This window comes from Pongo pygmaeus, chromosome 12 (assembly GCF_028885625.2).
Source record: "Pongo pygmaeus isolate AG05252 chromosome 12, NHGRI_mPonPyg2-v2.0_pri, whole genome shotgun sequence".
Taxonomy (NCBI): domain Eukaryota; kingdom Metazoa; phylum Chordata; class Mammalia; order Primates; family Hominidae; genus Pongo; species Pongo pygmaeus.
The window spans coordinates 104,807,723-104,831,192 of record NC_072385.2 but is presented as its reverse complement, the minus strand read 5'-3'; the positions used below and the strand labels follow the sequence as shown (position 1 = coordinate 104,831,192).

General features: G+C 36.0%; 1 protein-coding gene across 4 annotated transcripts in view; it reads left to right on the top strand.

The window, feature by feature from the left end:
• The window catches only part of CLIP4 (CAP-Gly domain containing linker protein family member 4), an 84,997-nt gene that overhangs the window by 21,329 nt on the left and 40,198 nt on the right, over nt 1-23,470 (top strand). For 2 of the 4 annotated variants that reach the window (XM_063649421.1, XM_063649420.1), the window contains exons 2-6: nt 2,309-2,456; nt 12,102-12,241; nt 12,995-13,088; nt 14,493-14,654; nt 16,393-16,511. In XM_063649421.1, coding sequence (XP_063505491.1) covers nt 2,324-2,456; nt 12,102-12,241; nt 12,995-13,088; nt 14,493-14,654; nt 16,393-16,511 — 648 coding nt within the window. In that variant the 5' untranslated portion in view covers nt 2,309-2,323. The remainder of the gene's footprint in view (nt 1-2,308; nt 2,457-12,101; nt 12,242-12,994; nt 13,089-14,492; nt 14,655-16,392; nt 16,512-23,470) is intronic. The other 2 variants (XM_054476641.1, XM_054476643.2) reach the window with 1 other exon arrangement.

Below are 23,470 nucleotides of genomic sequence, written 5' to 3'. Positions count from 1 at the left end.
GCAGAATGTTAAGTTTTTCATGAAGATAAGGAAATGTAACTAGAGAAAAACGCAACAAAGACAAAATACAAAGAATGTTCACTGCATTGGTCAGGTAATATTGTAGCTTCTCTGGACTTGAAGTATCTAATATGTAAAAGAATGAAGCTGGTTACATCGGATTGCATGAATCCTCTTTCCACTTTGAATCTAAGCTTTGAATATTAGTTAAATATGGGTAACACACTATTCTAGCTCCTGTGGTAACTGATAGTTGTGTAAGATACAGTTCATATCTTTGAGGATCTCAACAGTTTACAAGGAAATGAAAGGTGCTCTGGGGATCACTGAAAAAAATTTTTTTTGAATGAGAAACTCCACCCTTTGAAAGGGAAGTCATGTGGTGACTCCTCTTAACCGACTCAGATATCCACGGAATCACTTTGCTGAAGAATTAAGAGTATAAAAACATGTCTGAGTCCCAAACCGTGATTATAGTCAGATTAATTTTCCTAAAACAGCTTTAATCATGCTACTCTCTTTAAAAAAATCAGTAGTTTCCCAGTGCTCATGAAAGTAAGTGGTTTGGTCTTTGATGAGGTATTTGCTCCTCAGTACAGCCCTAAAAAGCCCTTACAGCCTCACCTCTGACTGTTTTCCTAGCCATATGCCAAGTTCCAGCCTACTGTTCCTTTAATGGGATCCCCTTTTACATTGATACGTATTCATCATTCAAGACTCATCGCAGATGATACCTTCTTCACCATTTATGATTCTTAGAAGCTCCCACTGCAAATGTTCCTGGTACTTATGTGATGGAGCAGATCCCATTCTGCCTCATAATCTATAGTTATTAGTGGTATTTTATTCACCTTAATAGATTGTAAACTACCTAACAAGCATGGACCATCTGTTAATTCATTTTTGTATTCACTGAAACATCTAGAATAGTGTCTTGTATGTAGTGGTTCTTTAATAAATACTCACTACTGTTTGGAATTGATAGTATTTGAGGAAGATCACCACTGCTCTATAACACTAATTCCATGAACTTGTCATTTTCCTATTTATGTGGCAAGGTTAACGTCAAAATGCTTCTAAGTATTTGGTGGTAAGTAATTTTAGCATCCAAGAAAATGTGAATACCTTAAAATAGTAACAACTGGATTAGGTTACCTAATATATAACATCTATATCCATATAAGCATACGATTTTTGAGGAAAAAGAAAGCCTCCTACTTTTTACCAGTTCCTGTCAGTATTAAGAAAACATGAATCAAGTTGGGAAGACAACAGTGAGCTCAATGAAATGACAGTTTTATTGTAGTGGGGCACTGATGGTAAGGATAATTAAGTTAGATATAGGGTTGGTTAAGTAGAACAGAGCACACATTAAGTAATAGCTAGTATGGTGTTATCTACTACCAGATCAAGCCATCGATTACCTATTTTCTATGCTTTCTACTGAAATAATCTAAACTCACTTTTCATTTAGTTTTATAATGTTTTGCTTACATTTTAAAAACAGGAATTCATGATACTTCAGATAGTAAAGATCTGATACAAAAGAAACTGGAAGGCTTTTAGCTTCATAAGTTTGGTTTTATTAGCAGTTTTTCTGCTTTCTACATCATTTCTGAGATGTAGGCTAGGGTGTAGTACAAAGTCTAATTTAGAGCAAATTTATTCTAAGCACTCATGTTTTCTGGGAAAAAGAGGTAATATAAGCCATGTGCTTTAAAAGGCATGGCTTCCATCTTTGGCCAGGTTAGAACTCACATACCCTCGGACCTTGTTAAGTCGAACAATCTTAGTAAACTCTTAGATTTTTAAGAGTGACATGATTAATTTTCAGTAAAGTTTTCTGGAATAGAAAATAATGGAAACATTTTAAGGTAGATTATCTTCATGTGATGAGCACATGGCATGAGCTATTGGATGACAAATGATGTAACTTGTGCCAGCATTATGGGAAGTTAAAGATCCATCTACAAGGGTTAATATGCCCTTGTTTGTTACATGAGTAGGAAGATTTCACCCATTTAGATTAGCTCAGCATTTAAAAGGTGTTTTCACCTATTATATATTCCTTTTGAGTTTTGTCTAGAAAGATTACATGTGCTACCGACTGTATAAGAGGTGGTGTGAAGCAATGTATGCCTTTTAACAACAGTTTTGCCAAAAGGAATTTTTTCCCTTTCATAAAAGATCCTTGCTGAAAATGTCAGCAGATTTGACGTCAAATAACTTTTAGGCAGTTATTGAAGGCAGTCATTCTAAGTTGCATACAAGTAAAGTAGAAACACTTTTTTTTTGTTTCTTATTATAGGTGGCTTTCTAGAAGATGACCATAGAGGACCTTCCAGATTTTCCATTAGAAGGAAATCCTTTGTTTGGAAGATACCCATTTATATTTTCTGCTTCTGATACCCCAGTTATCTTTTCCATTTCTGCAGCACCAATGCCTTCAGACTGTGGTATGTGAAGTGGCTGTGCTTATTTTCTGTGAACTGGTAACTTCTCTGTTATGCCTTTTTTGCACTCATAGTTTTTCTTAGAACCATTTCTATAGTTTTCATAAAGTTGCTAAAGTTTTCCTTTTTGAAAAATACAATTGCTTATTGCTTTTTCTGCTTCTTAAGCTAAATGCTTTATTTCTGCTGTCAGCATTTATATTATGTTAAAATGTTCATTTTAAGCATCATGATGGATTTAGAGGACCGTATTTTTAGAAAGCAATGGTGCTTAGATATCTAGCATTCTTCTGCTATTGATGTATTTATTTTGGTTAAATATACTGACTTGCTAAAAAAGCCATGTACTTAGGCAAAGAGGGTAAGAGACCCTTCCCTGGAATGTGAAATGAGATTGGTTAATGTTTAAATTGGTCCATTTACATCTCCTCTGTAAAATGTTAATTTAGAAGCATTCCACTTCTCATCTATTTAGGCTTATTTCTCCAGAACCATAATAAAAGAGAACCAGGAGATAAATTTGATAGAATTGTTAAATTTCCAATTTAGAGTTTTTCAAGTAAAATGTTGGTTCACCATTTCAAATTGTCTTTGGAGGTAGAGATCATACAATTTTTACATATTAGTAGATATTAGTAGATATAAAGTTATTGGACTGAGAATTTGTCTTTTTAGTCATATTCATTGTAGTATAGTAATTCCTCATCTCCAAGTATCTTTTTTTTTTTGTATTCAGATTCTATAGCGGCTTACCTAGACCAGTCATCAGAAGTATTATATAAAACCTGTACCTTGATCTTGGGAGTTATCTGCAGGTTTTGCAATAATCAACTGGGCTTATTTTCAGATATAACAAAATCAGTTATGTAGGGGAAACCTTGAACCTTGTGCATTGTACCTTATGTATGGTACTTGTCTCAGTCCATCTTGACTTCTAATTGTCTTATTTTCTTTCCTATATTGTAGCGCTTTGGGTTGGAGAACAATAATATTTTATTTTTGTTTATCTCAAAAAGGCTAATATAGTCATTTGTTATTAGTTGCTCAATGATTGTTGAATAAATACATTGAATGAAAGGTGATAATGGATATTGACATTTTGTGTAACTAGAATTAAATGTCGAAACCCCGTCTCCACTAAAAATACAAAAATTAGCCAGGCATGGTGGTGTGCGCCTATATTGTCAGCTACTTAGGAGGCTGAGGCAGGAGAATCCCTTGAACCAGGAGGCAGAGGTTGCTGTGAGCTGAGATTGCACCACTATACTCCAGCCTGGGCCACAGAGTGAGACTTTGTCTCAAAAAAAAAAAAAAAAAAGAAAAAAGCATTGTAGTCTTAGAATTATAGGTTTTTGTAGACTCTTATGAACCTTTCCCCACTCACCTCCTTGTGTAGAAATCATATTTTCAGGATCTCTGTCAGATAACCATTTAACCTCTTGCATGTCTTCAATAGTGGGAAACTAACAAAACAGTTAATTTTATTGTTAAAAAGCTTTAGCTGTAATAAAATTGTTTTTGTATGTTGACTCAAAATTGGTCTCCCTGAAATTTTGGCCAAGTGATTCTAGTTTGATACATGGCACAAATTCCTTTATAGGATAGCCTTTAAGTATCTGCAGATAGTTTGAACATTTTAACTTAGTCTGAACCTCCTTAGGCTACACATTTCTGGTTCCTTCACCAGTTTCTCATTGTCAGGATTTCTAGACCCTTTTCATCATAGTTGCTTTCTTGGTACACTGTGGTCAGTGTCCCCTTGAAAAGCGGCATATATAATTACATTTATTGAGCAAGTATTTGTTGAGGGCCACTTGTGTGCTAGGGACTGTCCTGGATGCTGGAGATATCAGTGACCAAGACAGGTCTTCTATAGGGAAGACCAGTAAACAAACAAATGAATAGACAAAGCAAAAATAGGTCATCATGAATTCTGTGGAAGAAAGAAACAGGGTGCTGTGATAGAGAACAATGGGGGCAAGGCAGCTGCTTTAGATGGGGTGGTCATTCAGAGAATCAGAAGAGGCTGGCTGTGAGAAGAGCCTGGGAAGAAGTGTTCCAAGAAGAAAAACAGAAAACTAAAGGCACAGTGTTGAGGGAAGACCTTGGTATATCCTAAGAATTAATGGAAGGCCTGTGTGGCTGAGAAGCAAAGTGATTGATGGCAGAGTGGGAGGAGACGGACTTGGAGAGTAAGACACCGGCCAGGTCATGCGGGGTCATGTAGGCCCCCATAGGGAATTTTAATGTAATACCAACTAATGAGTGTAAAACCAAGAAACAAAAAGAAACCAGTCCACAGAAACCAGAGTTGAGGCATGTGACTCAGTGTTGACTCTCAAGGTGATTACCCTGTGAAACTATGTACTGTTCTTGCATAACAATTTTTGGAATCTTTTGCTTTGAAATGCCTTCAGAATCAGTTTATGCAGAACACACATTATATACATTATAAATACCACAATACCTTATTATATATTTTGCTTAAACATTGAATTATCTGTTAAATTTAAATAATATAAAAAATCTCATTTACCCATGTAGTTACCATTTCTAGTGCTCTTCATTCCTTTGTGTAGGTCCAGATTTCCATCTGATACCATTTCCTTCTGCCCGAAGCACTTCCTGTAATGTTTCTTATGATGCTGGTCTGCCAGTGATTAATTCTTTCAGCTGTTTTATGTCTGAAAACGTCTTTATTTACCTTCTTTTTTTTTTTTTTTTTTTAAAAAAAAGTGTTTACTGGGTTTAGAATTATAGGTTGGTAGTTTTCTTTCAGTACTTGAAAGACCTTGCTCTGCTGTCTTCCCATTTGCATTGTTTCTGCTGTCATTTTTGTTTCTCTAGATGTAACATCTTTTTTTTTGGCTGCTTTAAAGAGTTTCTCTTTATTTTGAGCAATTTTACTATTATATGCTTAGGTATTGTTTTCTGTATGTTCTTGTGCTTGGGGTTGGTTGAACTGCTTGGATCTGTGGGTTTCAGTTTTCATTAAGTTTGGGAAATCATTAAAAAAATTTTTTTCTGCTTCTCCCCCTTTTCAGATACTGTAATTGCATGTATATTATAGACTGCTTGAAGTTGTACCACAACTCACTGATTTATTTTATATTTAAACATTTTTTTCTCTATTTTGGATAGTTTCTATTACTGCATCTTCAAGTTCATTAATCTTTCCTTCTGCAGTGTCTAATTAATTAGCTGCTGATTTTATCCAGTGCAGTTTTCATTTCAGATGAAGTTTTTATCTCTAAAGTTTGCTTTGGCTCTTTTTTATGCCCAGGTCTCTTCTCCACCTTTGAACATTTGGGGTAGAGTTATAATGACTGTTTTAATGTCCTTCTCTATTAATTATAATATCCGTGTCAACTCTAGGTCTATTATTCCCCTGATTATGGGTCATGTTTTCCTCTTTGTTTGCATGCCTGATAATCTTTAATTGGATGCCAGACATTTTGAATTTTACCTTGTTGGATGCTGGATATTTTTGTATTCCTGTAAGTATTCTTGAACTTTGTTCCAGGATATGGTTTAGTTACTTGGAAATAGTTGGACCCTTTGAGGTCCTGCTTTTCTGATTTGTTAGGTGGGTCTGGAGCCATTCTTGGCCTGGGGCTAATTATTCCCTACTACTGAGAATTCTACTCCAGGGGCCCCCAACCCCCTGGCTACGGACTGGTACTGGTCCCCCCTACCCCGGCCCCTGGTGCCAGAAAGATTAGGGACTGCTGTTCTACTCAATGCTGTGTGAATTATGAGGATTCTTTTTCAATCTTCCTGGTGAGAATAGGCGCTAATCCCTGTAGTCCTTATGGATGGTTCTTTCCCTAACCTCAAGTATTTCCTCACAAGCGTATGATGAATAGTTGAGGAGGAACCTCTGCAAGTCTCTGGATTTCTCTTGCAGTGTGTGTATCCATCTCTGCTGTATTCTGCCCTGTGACCTCTGGCCACCTCAAGTTCCCTAGACTCTTAGCTTTGTCTCCTCAACTCAGCGAGTCTGCTGGGCTTTTTCTTGGTCCCCCCCTTCCCCACCCCTGAACTATGCTCCTGGAGACTCCCTCAAGGCAGTTACCTGGGGCATGTGTAGGACTTTTCTCATTTGTATTCCATTCCTCAGAGATCACTGTCTTTCATTGTCTAATGTTCAGTGTCTTGAAAACCATTGTTCCTTCCCTCTGGTGGTGTTGTTTCAGATGGAAGGGCGAATTTGGCCCTCATTATTCCATCTTGACTTAAAGTAGACATCACCTCCATTTTCTCCCCTCACCGCACTTTCTTTTGATTAAAAGCTATTTTTTAGGCCGGGCATGGTAGCTCACACCTGTAATCCCAGCACTTTGGGAGGCTGAAGCGGGTGGATCACCTGAGGTTAGGAGTTCAAGACCAGCTTAACCAACATGGTGAAATCCTGTCTCTACTAAAAATACAAAAATTAGCCGTGTGTGGTGGCATGCGCCTGTGGTCCCAGCTGCTTGGGAGGCTGAGGCAGGAGAATTGCTTGAACCAGGGAGGCAGAGGTTGCAGTGAGCTGAGATCACTGAGATTGGCCACTGCACTCCATCCTGGGCGAGAGAGTGAGACTCTGTCCCCCCAAAAAATAAAAAAATAAAAACTATTTTTCTTTTAATCTCAAAAGCTTGCAACAGCATAAAAAATACTTATTTTCCTTTATGGAAGTTGAGAATTCAAATGTAGTTAGATATGTTAATATATTGCATTGTAGCGTAGAGGTTATGTTCTCATTCCGGGTTATTCTGGCATTAATCCTGACTCAATCACTTTCCAGTTGTGTGATTTTGGGCAAATTGTTTATATTCTCTATCCCTTTGTTTCTTCTTCTATAAAATGAGAATAACAATAGTGCCTACCTCATATGGTAGTTATGAGGATTAAATAAATTAATATACACAAAGTTCATAGAACAATCCCTGGCATCTACAAGGCACTTAATAAGTCTAACTTATTGTTATTTAAATGAGCCCTCTGGAGGCCAGGGCATTAAGAAGATTTCCAGATTTGCTCTTGGAGCATCTTGAGATGCTGAAATGAGGATGGCAGTTTCTAACAATGGACTTCCCTGGTTTGCAGTTTGAATGTCTTGGTTGATGTTATCAGATGTTTTGGTGAATTCTCTAAGTGGCCCCCGCAGAAACAGGCACAAAGTTTCCTTACATGAGCCATGGTGGCGATTTGTCTAAAGTTTACATCAAATCATCCAGTAGGGGTTGGGGAAAAGGACAGTTTTAAGAAATTGGAAATATTAGTTTGGAGGGTTGTAACCAGATATTGGAGGAAACTAGAGGAATTCAGGATCCAGTGCAGTTTATAGGTGGACAATGCCTCAAGGACAATAAACAGGACTAGAATCTGATAATGGGCATACTTATAGTTTTCCATGGAAACACAATTTTTCTCTCTACAGTTCTCATTTCTACCAAAGATAATCACAGGCTAATTTGTTTGCAAAATAAGTTTTGTCTCATTAAGCTGGCCTGATTATATACGTAAGTGCGGCAAGAATAGTGAATATGTACACATTCTGAAGTATGCCATTCCAGTCAGAGGTTTGATGATATCTGAGGGGCTTTATTGGTTTTGTAAAGTCAATCTGAATTCCTTCAAACTGTCTGGTAATAAGGAATCTGAAATTAGACTTTAAAAAGGCTTTTCAGTCTAAGAAGCCAAGCAGAGGACTTGCCCAATTGTGTACTGTTACAGGGAAAACAAACTTTCATTGAACTTATGTAAATATTTATATTGCCATGAAAATAAAGAATACTCCATAAGAGTTTCTGAATTTTGGAGGGGTTGGAGTAGGGAGAAAAGAAAATGTGTTTCATTTTTGTTTGCAAAAGTATTCTTCACCAAATTGCTGTAAGTTGTAGGTCTTAAGGGAAAAGGGAAAAGGCATTCTTTAACTCTAGAAAACAAACATTAAAGAACCCGCCATATTTCAAAGACGTAAAAATTATAATCACCCTCATCAGTTCATTCAGTCCCCTGTAATTCTTGTTCTGCTTGATTTTGGGTTAGCAGCCTCATGAATCCATTGGTTTTCCATTAGAGTGCTGGAAATTCTTACCCAGTCCAATGCTGTGATCTTAAAGTTACCAGAAACCTGTACTTGTCAGAGTCTTTTCCGTAAATCTTCCTGCAATTTTGTATCACAGATGCTTGCAAAAGCTTTCAGGAAAATATCAGAGTAAAAAATCACTGTCTGTAGATGGCAAAAGATTTAAAATGTCCATAGTTACAGATTTGATGACAGTTCATTTTAATGCAATTGACAAGGAAATTTGGTTATTTATTTTATAACATTTGAAGATAATAACTAGAATTATGACTGATAAAATTATACCAGAACATATCCAATTTCTAGGAATTTCATAGAATTTCTAGAACACTTACATCAATAATATAGTCATACAAAAATAACATAAGGTTAAGCATCACCTTTGACAGTGCTTCTCATGCAATGTAATAGATCAAATAAGCCTAGTTAGTTTCACATATCAAATAAGCCTAGTTAGTTTCACATTTATTTGACAATGCTTCCCATGCAAAGATGCTTAATTAGTTTAATGTCTGTGTTTGTTTTTTTTTTTTTCAATAAGGAAATAGAGCAAGATTTTCTAGGGGCCGTTGAAAAATCCCAGAGTTAGTCTAAGGTCAGGAAAGACTTCATTCAGAATTTGATTTTTGGGACGTTTATAAAAAGAATACCCAAAAGATTCAAGATTCAAAACACTTGATTAAATAGGATTACAGGTATTTAGTTATCCATTTAACCAAAGTGACAAAGATTTCAAAGGCAAATACAGAGAAAGCCATGTAGTCGTTAAAAAAAAAAAAAAAAAAAAAAAAAAAGACCAAAACCCCTTGACTTTTTGAGAGAGAAACTTAAATAATCAAAGACAGCATGAAGCACAGGAAATTATCTTGACAAAATACAGAATCTTTGCTTTCTAGGCAGACCATTCAAAAGTTAAAAACCTTTCACAATCTCCCATCGAGAGCAGGCCCATACTCCAAGAAAGTTTAGTCATTTTAACAGGAGCTCAAATGCTAGTTATGCATTATTTTGATATGAATGATAATAGATTGATTCAATTTTAGCTAGCTTAATCACACAAGATTCTCTTTCTCCCTCAACTTTCTGTAGCCATTTTGTTTTTTTCCTTCATTTTCTTTTTCAACAAAAAACATATCTTCCTACTTCACATTTTTTCTTGACTGTCACGCTAGCATTCTGTAGATTGAGAAATCTATGTAAATACACCATAATTTCTAGAAGCACGTTTCCTTATAATTTTTCATTGTAGCACAGGACATGTTTACTAACACACCCAGGTATCTTTAGTTTCTCTGTCCAAAAGTAGATAAACTTATGTTCAGCAATTAATGTTTCAGTATTTATCTTATGTGGACTTACATTGATTTAATTCACTTGTTTTGAACAATTATGCTTGGATTACTTATGAAAATTTCATGAGACATTAAATAGCTAAGCATCATCTTGTTTTTCTTGCTGAGAAATTTTGTAACATAGAGATAGCAGAAGCTTATTTGTAATTCACTTGTCTAACATGAGCTTATTTGACTAGTAGACCTACATAGAATCAAAGTTGTACGTCTGCCTTATGTTTAATGCTGACAACTCTGAAGGCATATTGGTTTTTTAAACTAAACCAACAATATTTTTGTTTATTGAAAATTACCCAAGTCACATGAACTTGAAAAACATTTGGATTAGTTCCTATTTTTCTGAGAGTTTTCAGGAATACTTAATTTATATAAGCACTTGTTTTTACTTATGCCTATTGAACATACATAGCTATAAGATCTCTGTGTCTGTATGTTTGTGTATACAGACAGACACAGAGATCTTATAGCTTTCATTTCCAAATTTTAGCCATGTGTCAATTAAAATAATACAAAGCTTATTGGTTTATAAAAGAAGCTGGATCCAAATTGTACCTCTGAGAGATGGAACAAGTCAAGGTTACCTGCTCAGATGGCTACAGCTTTTTACTGAAGTTTTTTTTTTTTTATTTGAATGCTGTAGGGATGCTTTTAGAGAAGCTATTTTTGAGTCATTTTGTGTTCAGAAGCTTCTGCATACAAATCAAAGAATGCATTCCATTGTCTCCGAAAGGCTTAGGATACTCTTTCTTCTCCCAAAGGCAGACTGACTGTCTTATCTAAATTAAAGGTTCTCCAAAGTGGTCACTGAAATTGCAAATTATTCTTTGTAAAGTTCACCTATTTTTCCAAGAATGCACAAGATTCTGATCCACAGTGTTTTTGAACCCCATCTTTGCATTAGATTCTCTGAAAGGTCTTAACTATTAAGGATTCTTTTTTCAGCAGCTGCTCTGGAACACAGGTAATCATGTGTTTCACCGCTCCCCATTTTGAACAGAATAGGTTGACTTCCTGAGAAGTTTCAGCAAAGGTTGCTCAGCATAATTGGAGAGTTCTACACAGGAGGAGGAGAGCTCAGATTCAAAAGAGACTTACTCTAGAACTCCATGGCTGGGTGAGAGAGCAGCCAGTGCCACGGCCCTGGGTACCAGCACCTAGTTACTGGCCTTGGGGCTTCACAGGGGTCTTCTTCTGATCCTGCTTCTGACACCAAAAATTGTCAAAACTCAGGGTGCTTTTCTTAATATAAATATTAAGTGAGTAAAAAACTGCAAACAGGGAGACTTCCAAACCAAAAGTGGTAAGAAGCTTGTCTCACGAAGGTCATAGTAAGGTTTATAAAGCCTAGAAAAGGAAATTCATATAGCCTAATTCTCACTGGTTAGAATGAGTGGGTTAGTTTAGTCACTACTGATTTGCTACAATGTGCTGAGTCATGCTGACCAAGAAATGAAGCTCAAGCTTCATGTGCGGTTTAAGTAGGTGTTTTGGAGAATAGGTCCTTATAGGTTTTCCTGAGCTGGGTGTGGGACTTTGGCTCAGAGGCCAAGGTTTGTCTTGGCTTCTATTTTGATTTTTGCCTGACAGGACCGTTTTGTTGTCTAAGATTACGAATGTTATCTCATTTCAGTTCAATCTTTCTGATTCTCTTCTGATGGACTGCTGCTCTGCTTGTATATGTGTCTTTAGTTTGGTGCCTCTCATCTTTTAGTTATGCTGACTCTAGAAGTAAGAACTATGTGTACATAGTATAATTTTGGAAAATATATAAATGCAAAGAAGAAAGCAAAAACAAAAAAACCCCAATGAGTCCCACTACTTATGCATGCTGTTACAATCCGAGCTCAATGGTGAGTTACCTCAGCAAGTAGAATAATAGAGGAAAGAAGATAGACTTTGGAGACAGACCTGGTTTTCTACCCCAGATTTGCCACTTACTAGCTATGCGACATTGAGCTGGTATTATTTAGTCTGAGCTTCGCTTTCCTCATGTGCAAAATGAGAATAATACCTACCAGGTAAGGTGTTGGAGAGGATTTTTAAAGTGTTTAGTAAGTGCTCAGCAAATGTTCATAATGTTTTCCTTATTTAGATACTTCTGCTTTTTTTTAAGCATCTAAAATATTTGTATCGTTTGAACCTTGGTTTTATTGTTTATTTTCAATATATTTATTTGAAACTTTTAGTAAATTTAATTTACATCTTTTTTTTTAATTTCAGAATTTTCTTTCTTTGATCCTAATGATGCATCATGCCAGGAAATTCTTTTTGATCCCAAAACTTCAGTTTCAGAATTATTTGCCATTTTGAGACAGTGGGTTCCTCAGGTCCAGCAAAACATTGACATTATTGGAAATGAGGTAAGGAATTCTTACATTTTAAATTTTGCATTGTTAGGATTGTTAATGGTATAGATTTTTTCCCCATCTGAAAGGAAGATGGTAATAAAGGAGAAACCCTTTAAAGGTTCTGATATTTATTTGTATTTTGAGGATTTTCATGGGGCAGTGAGTTAATACTATATATTCTTCTGATTATTTCTTCATGCTCTGTACTTCTGACATTTGTAGACTCCTGGTGGGTGCAGGGAGGGGCATTTTTCATATTTCCTTCTTTGTAAAAATTGATTTTGCAAACTTTTATGCATTTTGTGAAGGGATTTGATTACCATCATGTTCTATTTACACTTTTGGGTGGTTTGGTAAAGATATAGCCTGGAGTGTAGTCTTTAAGAATATTAGATTTTTTGAGGGAGGGTTCCTTGACCAGTGTGTTGCTGTGTTGTAGGAAGAGAGTGCTTATACTTTTTTCAAATATCATTACACCCATAGAAATAAAATTTTGCTCATTTTTGAGAGGAACATATTTGGAGTGCCAGATTACCTTTGGAATAATCTTCAAGAATTTCCTTCAGCCTGCTGACAAGTTCAGGTTTCATTATTGTTGTTGAGTGCAGATTTAAAATTTACCCTTAAGATATGCCCATACTGTCTATATATTTTACTGAGAAGTAATTCAGATACAATAGACTAACTTGGTTCCTCAGCATTGGTTTGAAAGCAATAGGTACCTCAGTAGTTAGGTTGTAACCATATTTTCCTTGACTGCTTCAGATTCTTAAGAGAGGTTGCAATGTGAATGATAGAGATGGATTGACAGATATGACTCTTTTGCATTATACCTGCAAATCTGGAGCTCATGGTATTGGTAAGTGTGTGGTAAATCTATCAGTTGTTTATGTCATCTGCACTTGTGCTTAGATAATCTATATTTATGCCCATATATTGTCTGGGGGAAGGCACCCAGCTGATGATAATAATATTGCCTGAAGAGTTGAGGATTCAGTTAGGTCCTTCCAAAAACCATATTCCCTTTTCTCAAGGAGGTCTTTATACCCTCCTGATACCTCTTTTCTGGATCAGGCCTCATGCCTGATTGCATAATAGATGAGAGTAACTACTATCACCCTAAAATCCTTCTGAGGGTTTATAACAAGGTTTGACGGTCCAAGGTCAGTCTTTGCATACTGATCCCTAATCTTAAGACCCCAGTCTTGAGACCTAAGGTCTGTTCCTACATATGTAACATATGTGCATATTTTCCAAAACCGTTATTCTCTTGTGCTTCATCATTGTATAAACCTGCATCTCTTACTTAACTATATATTGTGATTGTCTCTCCTTGTTTCAATAGTCTGATGTGGTGGTGTTGAAGCTACTGGTGGTGATGGACTCCTTTTTCCCCTCACACAACCCATCATGAACTGATACTTTCACAAAATAAAATAAAAATGAATTTATAATACAAAATAAAATAAAGCCATAAAATATAAGCCCAAATATTTTTCAAATGGCATAAAACTGGCCAGGCATGATGATTTACACCTGTAATCCCAACACTTTGGGAGGCCCAGGCAGGAGGATTGCTTGAGGCCAAGATTTTGAGACCAGCCTGGGCAACATAGTGAGACCTTGTCTCTACAAAAAATTAAAAAATTAGCCAACCATGGTGGTGCATGCCTAGAGTTTCAGCTGCTTGCGAGGCCGAGGTGGGAGGATCGTGTAAGCCCAGTAGTTTAGGGTTGGCGTGAGCTGTGATTGCATCACTACACTCCAATCTGGGTGACAGAGCAAGACTCTGTCTTTAAAAAAGAGGAAAGAATAAAAGGCATAAGACTACATTTAAGTTAACATAATGAGAAGACATATTAAATGGGGAAAAGCTATAAAAAGTACACAGATTGCAATTTGGGACCGCCAGTGGTCCACGGAACACGTTTGGGGTAGCACTGATCTGCTGTGTTGTTGTTGATGGCTTCATAGCATTCTGTGTGTGTCTCAATTTATTTAACCAATTTCTTATTCTACTTTTTGGATTTTTTAGAATTATATTAATAATAAGAGTGCAGTGATGAGCATCTTTGCAGCCAAGTGTTTATCTGCATCCCTGAGTATGATTATTTTCTTAGGATCAATTCTTGCAAGTGAAATTTTTGAAGTGTGTCTATACAGTGCACTATTTGCTTTGGCTTTTTAAATGAGGCAATTGGTAGCCATCCATTGGAACTTAAAATTTGTACTAAAGGAAAGTAATTTAGAAAATCTTCTTTAGGTGATGTGGAAACAGCTGTAAAATTTGCAACTCAGCTTATTGACCTGGGAGCAGACATTAGTTTGCGGAGTCGCTGGACAAACATGAATGCTTTGCATTATGCTGCTTATTTTGATGTCCCAGAACTTATAAGAGTGATTTTGAAAACATCGAAACCAAAAGGCAAGTATTATAAGATCACCTTTAGATATTATTAACTGAACACTTTAGTGGTGGCATAAAAATTATAATTCAAGGATATTTTTTACTTCTAATCCATCTTGTTTCATATGCCTTTCTACTCCATTTTATTTCTGAGATAGTTTAAAATTTCTTTATTGGGTATTAATTACTATCTTTTCTACAAAAGGGTTAGTACAGAGAGATACAAAATGAAAGAGTGTTCTCTGGGTTTTCATATAAGTTCTCCAGTATAACACAGATGTTTTATATAATTGATTCTACATGGTTTATGATTCTTTTGCCTTGCTTGGGTAGCCAGAAATAGAACAATAAGGTCTTCAGAGATTGGCATTGGAATAATAAATAATATTTATTTTAGATGGCGTTTGGTTCTGAAATTATATAATTCAACTTAAGGGATAATATTTCAGTTTTTTTTTCCCCTGTTTTGATGGTGATATCCTGAAATTGAAGATCTGAATGTCTAAGTCACAGTCCTGGTGTTTTGATTTTTCTCTCTGGTTCTCTTGGGGGCCAATTTTCTTTTCTTTCTTTTTTAGAAAAATATGAGAGCAAGCGAATAGTATTAACGTTAAGTTAAAGAAAGTGTACAATATTTTCCCCATTGTAGGAACATGCTTTAGAGATTCAATAGATAAATTTCCCAGAATGTTCATTTCTAACCTCCAATCTGCATAATTGTCCATTTTCTCTTTAAAATTCTACCTTTTCAATTTCTAAATGATGTTGGGAAGAAAGCCTCTGTCGACACTACTGTGTCTTTAATAATTCAAGAGAGTTTGTCGAGTATATCTGGGTAGTTTGCAGTTGTAGGAAGAGTATGTGGGTGTGGTGTTGTTTAGTTGAGGGTAGGATTTGCAGAACCAGAGGTATATTTAAACCCTTGTTATCGAAAATACTCACGATGGGATTCCCAAATCTGGAGGATTTCCTGTATTTAAGTATAACATATGATGCTATGTTAAAAGTTATTAAAATGTCCTTAGAGTTGCAAGATTACTTTTCTCATTATGAAATTCAAATTCATTTGTTGAGTAGAGTATTATGAATCAATTTATGGGTAAGCATTTCTATGCTTAATTAGACTTTAACTACTTTGAAAATTCTGCTTTGTTTTACCTACCAGGTATTGGCCTTTTTTTTTTCTGTAAAGGGCCAGCTAGTAAATACTTTAGACTTTTTGGACCATATGGTCTCTGATGATACTACTCAGTTCCGTAGTTGCAGCATGGAAGTAGCCACAGAGGATACGTAAATGAATGAATGAGCCTGTGTTCTAATAAAACTTTATAAAAACAGGTGGGCTGGATTTGGCCTCTGAGTCATAGGTTGCTGACCCCTGACCTAAACTCTACTACTCTACCTCACTGTAGTTGTCGTGGCAAATATGCAACAGACTTAATGGGAGATTATGATATGCTGTTACTTTTACAAATATGAATTATTGCCATTAATTGTTATAAAATATGTCTTAGTTTGAAAATCCAAGATAATATCACTCCATCTTATAATGAATTTTATTGTACTAATAATCAACTGCTTATTTTAACTAGATTGTAATATAAAGATTTTGTTCTGTTGTGAAATCATGCCTCTAGTGGGTTGATTTAAGTCTTATAAATGAAAAAAGTCCCTCCTCCCAAAGCCTTGTCGTCTTTTAAATTATGATAGCTGAGTTTAAACTTTTAGTTAATATACTTGTGACGTTTAATTGCAGATGTGGATGCCACTTGCAGTGATTTTAATTTTGGAACAGCTTTGCATATTGCAGCATACAACTTGTGTGCAGGTGCTGTGAAGTGCCTCTTGGAGCAGGGAGCAAATCCTGCATTTAGGGTAAGAGGTTAAGTTAAAAATGAAAAATATTAAAAGAATTAAGTCTTATCCTACTTTTTGGTAAAGTGTTGAATCTGAATGTTGTTATTAATAGAAGAACTCTTACATGAGAAAGTAATTTATATCTTTGTGCCACATGTAAAGAGTGATGATGATCTTTATTGTAAATAAATTTAAGGCATAATGATAAATTTCGTTTTATATTGATAAGTCCCATTCAGGAAAGTAAAGTCTTCCTTTAAGTGTCATAATCTTTAAGTATCTTTCATTTAGGAGTTTGATGTATTTATGAAAAGTCAGCTGTTAAGTACCAATACATATATTACAGTTATGTTTTTCTGTGAAATCATATTCTAAATTTTTTTTGGAAAGAATTCATTTCAGAAATTTAAATACCCATTTAAGGATGAAGTAAGCCTTTGAAAATGAAATGTTTAAAGGAAAAGTGTATTTTTTAATAGTAAAATTTCACTAATTTACAGAGTTACACAGGATTGAATTTCATAGTCTTCAGATCATTTGTTGTTGGTTTTTTTTTTTCAGAAAGTGTTCTGTTTTCACTTTCTTTATATTAATAACAATAACTCGCTCTGGCAGGTATTCTTAATCATGTTATACTTTCCCTTGAAGGGATGTGTGTGAGCGGCAGGTAGTGTGCAGTATTCGAAAACACCTGTCTTCCCTTGCCTTTCCTATTTTTCCCATTTTCCCTACTTCTTTGCCAGTTTTCTTTCTGTTTAACTCCCTTGATTACCCCCCGACTTTTAATTTCTTCTCTTCCTTCCTCCCTCCCTTCTGACTATATTGGTTATTGGGCACTGGGAGAATACTACAATAATGTAGATAAAGCCCTTGCCCTCAAAAAGAATGTCTTGCAGAGGGGAGGTGGGACAGGCAAGCAGTCAGTTTTACTGTAGTGTGCTAATTCAGAGTGACATGATGGGGCGGGGGTGGCAGAGGGCCATGGGGTCATCTTCCCAAGGCTTCAACAGGGGGTGACATCTAAATCAAGTGCTTACATAGGCAAGAATTAACCAGGTACTGAAGGGAGGTGAGGAAAGCATCTTAGGCAGACAGAGTAGCATGCAAGAAGCCTAGGGAGATGATCATTCAGTCCAGCTGGAATGTGAAGGGGATGTGTTTGCTTTTGTTGATACAGCTGTTGACAAAGCCCCATTAGTGGGAACAATGTTCTGAATTTGTTAGGATGACATGAGATATGTTATTGAGCTAAATTACCAATTTAGGCCAGAAACAGATGAATAGATTGCCATATTTTGAAAATAACTACTTAAAAAAGACAGGTAAACATGTGGGTCAGCAGTAGCCCTCAGACAGTACTTTGATAGCCACCATCTTATTTTTTAATTTTTATTTTAAATATTAGATTCAGGGAGTATATGTACAGGTTTGTGAAAGAGGTTATATTGCCTGGTGCTGAGGTTTGGGCTTCTGTTGATGCCGTCACCCAAACAGTGAACATAGTACCCAATAGGTAGTTTTTCAACCCTTGCCCTAGCCCTTCCCCATCTCCTTCCCTCCCACACTCCCTCCTGTCTTTAGGGGTCCCAGTGTCTGTTGTTCCCATCTTTGTCTGTGTGTACCCAGTGTTCAGCTCCCACTAATAAGTGAGAGCATGCATTATTTGGTTTTCTGTGTCTGCATTAATTTTCTTAGGATAATGGCCTCTAGTTGCATCCATGTTGTTGCAAAGGGCACGATTTCATTATTTAAATGACTATGTAGTATGCTGTATATGTACCGCATTTTCTTTATCCAGTCCACTATTGATGAGCACCTAGGTTGATTCCATGTCTTTGCTGTTATGAATCGTGCTATGAAAAACATATGAGTGCAGTGTCTTTTTGGTAAAATAATTTATTTTCCTTTGGGTGTATATAGTAATGAGATTGCTAGGTCAAATGGTAATTCTGTTTGTAGTTTTTTGAGACATCTCCACATTGCTTTCCACAGGGGCTGAACCAATTTACATTCCCACTAACAGTGTATAAATGTTCCTTTTCTCCACAACCTCACCAACATGTTATTTTTTGACTTTTTAATAATGGCCATTCTGACTGGTGTGAGATAGTCTCTCATTGTGGTGTTGATTAACATTTCTCTGATGATTAGTGATGTTGAGCGTTTTTTTATATTTGTTGGTTGCTTGTATGTCTTCTTTTGAGAAGTGTCTGTTCATGTTCTTTGCCACTTTTTAATGGGATTTATTTTTCTTGTTGATTTGTTTACATTCCTTATAGATTCTGGATATTAGTCCTTTGTTGGATGCATAGTTTGTATTTTTACCCATTCTGTAGGTTGTCTGTTTACTCTGTTGATAGTTTCTTTTGCTGTGCAGAAGCTCTTTAGTTTAATGAGGTCCTGTTTGACAATTTTTGTTTTTGTTGCCTTCGCTTTTGAGGACTTAGTCGCAAATTCTTTGCCTGAGCCAATGCCTAGAAGAGTATTTCCTAGGTTTTCGTCTAGGATTTTTGTAGTTCGAGGTCTTACATTTAAATTTTAAATCCATCTTGAGTTAATTTTTGTATATAGTGAGTAGTGGGGGTCCAGTTTCATTGTTCTGCATATGGCTAGCCAGTTTTCCCAGCACCACCTATGAGTAGAGTGTCCTTTCCCTACTGTTTATTTTTGTCAGCTTTGTCAAAGATCAGTTGGTTGTGTGTGGCTTTATTTCAGGGGTCTCTATTATGTTTCATTGGTCTATATGTCTATTTTTGTAGCAGTATCATGCTGTTTTGATTACTGGAGTCTTGTAGTATAATTTTAAGTCAGGTAATGTGATGCCTCTGGCTTTCGTTCTTTCTGCTTAGGATTGCTTTGGCTATTTGGGCTCTTTTTTTTGGCTCCATATGAATTTTAGAACAGTTTTTTCTAATCTTGTGAAAAACGATGTTGGAAATTTGATAGGAAGAGTGTTGAAACTGTCAATTGCTTTGGGCAATGTGGACATTTTAATGATACTGATTCTTCCAGTCCATGAGCATGGAGTATTTTTCCGTTTGTTTGTGTTCTTTCAGCAGCGTTTCATAGTTATTGTAGAGATCTTCCATCCCCTTGGTTAGATGTATTCCTTGGTATTTTTATTATTATTTTGTGGCTATTGTAAATGGAATTGTGTTCTTGATTTTGTTCTCAGCCTGAGTGTTATTGGTGTATAGAAATGCTACTGATTTTCGTATATTGATTTTGTGTCCTGAAACTTTACTGAAGTTGTTTATCAGGTCTGGGAGTTTTTTTGGCAGAACCTTTAGAATTTTCTACATATGGAACCATATTGTTGGTGAAGAGAGGTTGATTTGACTTTCTCTTTTCCTATTTGGATGCCTTTTATTTCTTTTTCTTGCCTGATTACTCTGGCTAGGACTTCCAGTACTATGTTGAATAGGCGTAGTGAGAGTGGACATTCTCGTTTTGTTCCAATTCTCAGGAGGAATGTTTCCAACTTGCCCATTCAGTATGATGTTGGCTGTGGGTTTCTCATAGATGGCTCTTATTGTTTTGAGGTATGTTCCTTCGATGCCTAATTTGTTGAAGGTTTTTTTTATCATGAAGGGGTGTTGGAATTTATCGATTGCTTTTTCTGTGTCTATTGAGATGATCATACAGTTTTTAATTTTGTTTATGTGGTGAATCACGTTTATTGACTTACATATGTTGAACCTCCTTGCATGACTTGATCACGGTGAATTACCTTTTTGGTATGCTGCTGAATTTGGTTTGCTGGTAACTTGAGGATTTCTGTGTGTGTGTTTATCAGGGATATTGGCCTGTAGTTTTCTTTTTTGTTGTGTCTTTGCCAGATTTTGGTATCAAGATAATACTGCGTTCATAGAATGAATTAGGGAGAAATCCCTCTTCCTTGGTTTTTTCATTTCATTTTGGTAGGATTGTTCCAGCTCCTCCTCGTACATTTGGTAGAATTTGGCTGTGAATCCATTTGGTCCAGGGCTTTTTCTGGATGGTAGGTTTTTTATTACTGATTCAATTTTGTAACTAATTATTGGTATGTTCAGGGTTTCACTTTCTTCCTGGTTCTTGGAAGGTTGTATATTTCTAGGAATTCAGATTCCTAGATTTTCTAGATTTCCTCTAGATTTTTTAGTTTGTGTGAATAGAGGTATTCACAGTAGTTGCTGAGGATCTTTTGCATTTCTGTGGGATTGTTGTAATGTCATATTTATCATTTCCAATTGTGCTTATTTGGATCTTCTCTTTTTCTTTGTTAATCTAGCTAGCAGTCTATCAATCTCATTGTTTCAAAGAACCACCTTTTCATTTTGCCGATCCTTTGAATGCCTTTTTTGGTTTCAGTTTCATTTAGTTGTACTCCAATTTTAGTTATTTCTTCGACTAGCTTTGGGTTTAGTTTGTTCTTATTTTTCTAGTTCCCTTAGGTGCAATGTTAGGTTGTTGAGATCTCCCTATCTTCTTGATACAGGCGTTTTGTACTTTCCTCTTAACACTGCTTTTGCTACATCCCAGAGGTTTTGGTATATTGTGTCTCTATTTTCATTTGTTTCAAAGAATTTTTTTGAATTCTGCCTTAATTTCATTGTTTACCCAAAAGTCATTCTGGAGCAAGTTTTCTAGTTTGCATGTATTTATGTGGTTTTGAGAGCTCTTCTTGGTATTGATTTCTATTTTTATTCCACTGTGGTCTGAGAGATTCTTGGTGTGATTTTGATTTTTTGAATTTGTTGAGACTTGCTTTATGACCATGGTCAATCTTTGAGTATGTTCCATGTGCAAAGGAGAATAGCATTTATATTCTGTGGTTGTTGGATGGAGTATTCTTTAGATGCCTATTAAGTCTAATTGGTTAAGTGCTGTATTAAGTCCAAAATTTCTTTGTTAGTTTTCTGCCTTGATGATCTGTCTAATGCTATCAATGGGGTGTTGAAGTCACCCACTATTATTGTGTGACTATCTACATCTTTTTGTAAGTCTAGTAGTAATTGTTTTATAAATTTGGGTGCTCCAATGTTGGGTGTGTGTATATTTAGGATAGTTAAGTCTTCTTGTTGAATTGAACCCTTTATCATTATGTAATGCCCTACTTTGTCCCTCTGGACTGTTGTTGGCTTAAAGTATGTTTAATAGTGATCTTCTTCTCCTTTTTGTTTTCCATTTGCATGATAGATCTTTCTCCAGCGTTTTACTTTGAGTCTGTGGGTGTCATTACGTGTGCAATAGGTATGTTGAAGAAAGCAGAAGGACGAGCCTTTTTTTTTTTTTTTATAATCCACTTTGCCACTCTGTGTCTTTTGAGTGCTGTGTTTAGGCTGCTTATGTTCAGGGTTAATATTGACATGTGAAGTTGAGCTCCTGTTGTCATGTTGTTAGCTAGTTGCTTTGTAGTCTTGATTGTGTGGTTGCTTTTATGGAGTCTATAGACTATGTGCTTATGTATGCTTTTGTGACAGCAAGTATTTTTTTTTGTTTCCATGTTTAGAACTCTCTTAATCATCTTTTATTAGCCTTTTTTCAGGGTTAATATTGATATGTGAAGTTTTGTTCCTGTTGTCATGTTGTTAGCTAGTTGCTTCCGAGTCTCAATTATATAGTTGCTTTATGAAGAACATAGACTATGTGCTTATGTATGCTTTTGTGGTAGCAAGTTTTATTCTTTTGTTTCCATGTGTAGAACTCCCTTAATTATCTTTTATAGGGCCAGTCTGGTGTTATGCCACCACTTTAGAAGAAAGTGGAATTCCACAATTGATCATGAATAAACCTTCTTGGGTTAGGAAGATATCATCATTGTTATTTTATTATTCTTACTATTATTTAGTGGTTTTTTTTTTTAACAGAAGTTTTGATTGTTGAATTATATGGGAATTAACAGAAGTGTGTGACAGGCTCCAAAAAGTGAGGATATAACAAAAGTCCAAAGTAAAATATTCACTGTAAGCATAGCTTACAACTTATCAGCCTGGATGTATTTTTAATATTTTTATGTTTCCCTATTTTTCTCTCTCTGTTTTTTAGAGAGTATACATTAGTGTAACACATATCTTTATTGTATTTTGTATGTTTTCTTGAAATCTGGGATTAAAAGAGTCCATTACCATCCCAGAAATCTAATAACATATCTTCTTGCCATATTTTTACTAAGGACCAACCTGACTTGAATTTTAAAACAAAAAAATGCGAAGCAATTGCAAATTGTTCTAAAAGCCTCATTCATTTTTCCATGTGGATCATTTGAAGAAGATTGTATCAGTGAAGAAAGGGAAAAAAGTTTCTCAGTTAACAAAAGCATCTTTATTCTATATATTAAAAGAAGATTACAATCTAGATTATTTCTCATGAAGTTTAAGGTTTTTGGTTAGGGAATGTAAGATGACAGATAATTCATATGATAGGGCTTTGATGATACATATACCATGCAAATGACCGTGGGGTTGTCATTGGCCATTTTATCTTGTCACAGGATAAATCCCAGGATACAGTCTTTCCGTTGTAGTGAAAACAGAGCTTTTTTCTTGATTATAGCCTGGGTTTTAGAAGTATCAAAACCATAGTTTCTAGTTTTGAAATCTGAGTTACCCCATGAATGGGCAGGGAGCTGAGGTCACAGAGCCAAGAGGGCAGCTCTGGAACCGTGGATCTGGGGCTGGGAAGCCAGTCAGTCCTGTGACACTTGTTTCCAAGCTTGCCTTCTCATGCCTGTGCGGGCAGGATGCTCTCCGCTTAGGACCTGAGCACTGCTCCCCACATGGATGCAAGTGCTTTTCCCTGCCAGAGAACCTGCACGGCTCCTCCCTGGTCTGCTTTGGATCTCTGTGGAGATGCATCTCATCAGTGAGGTCTCCCTGACAACTTTCTAAAGAGTTTCCCCTACAACCATCTCTCTCCACATTTCCTATTCCCCTTCCCTGTTTTTTTTTTTTTTTTTTTTCCTCCGGGCCACTTACGACTTTATTATGCCACGTATA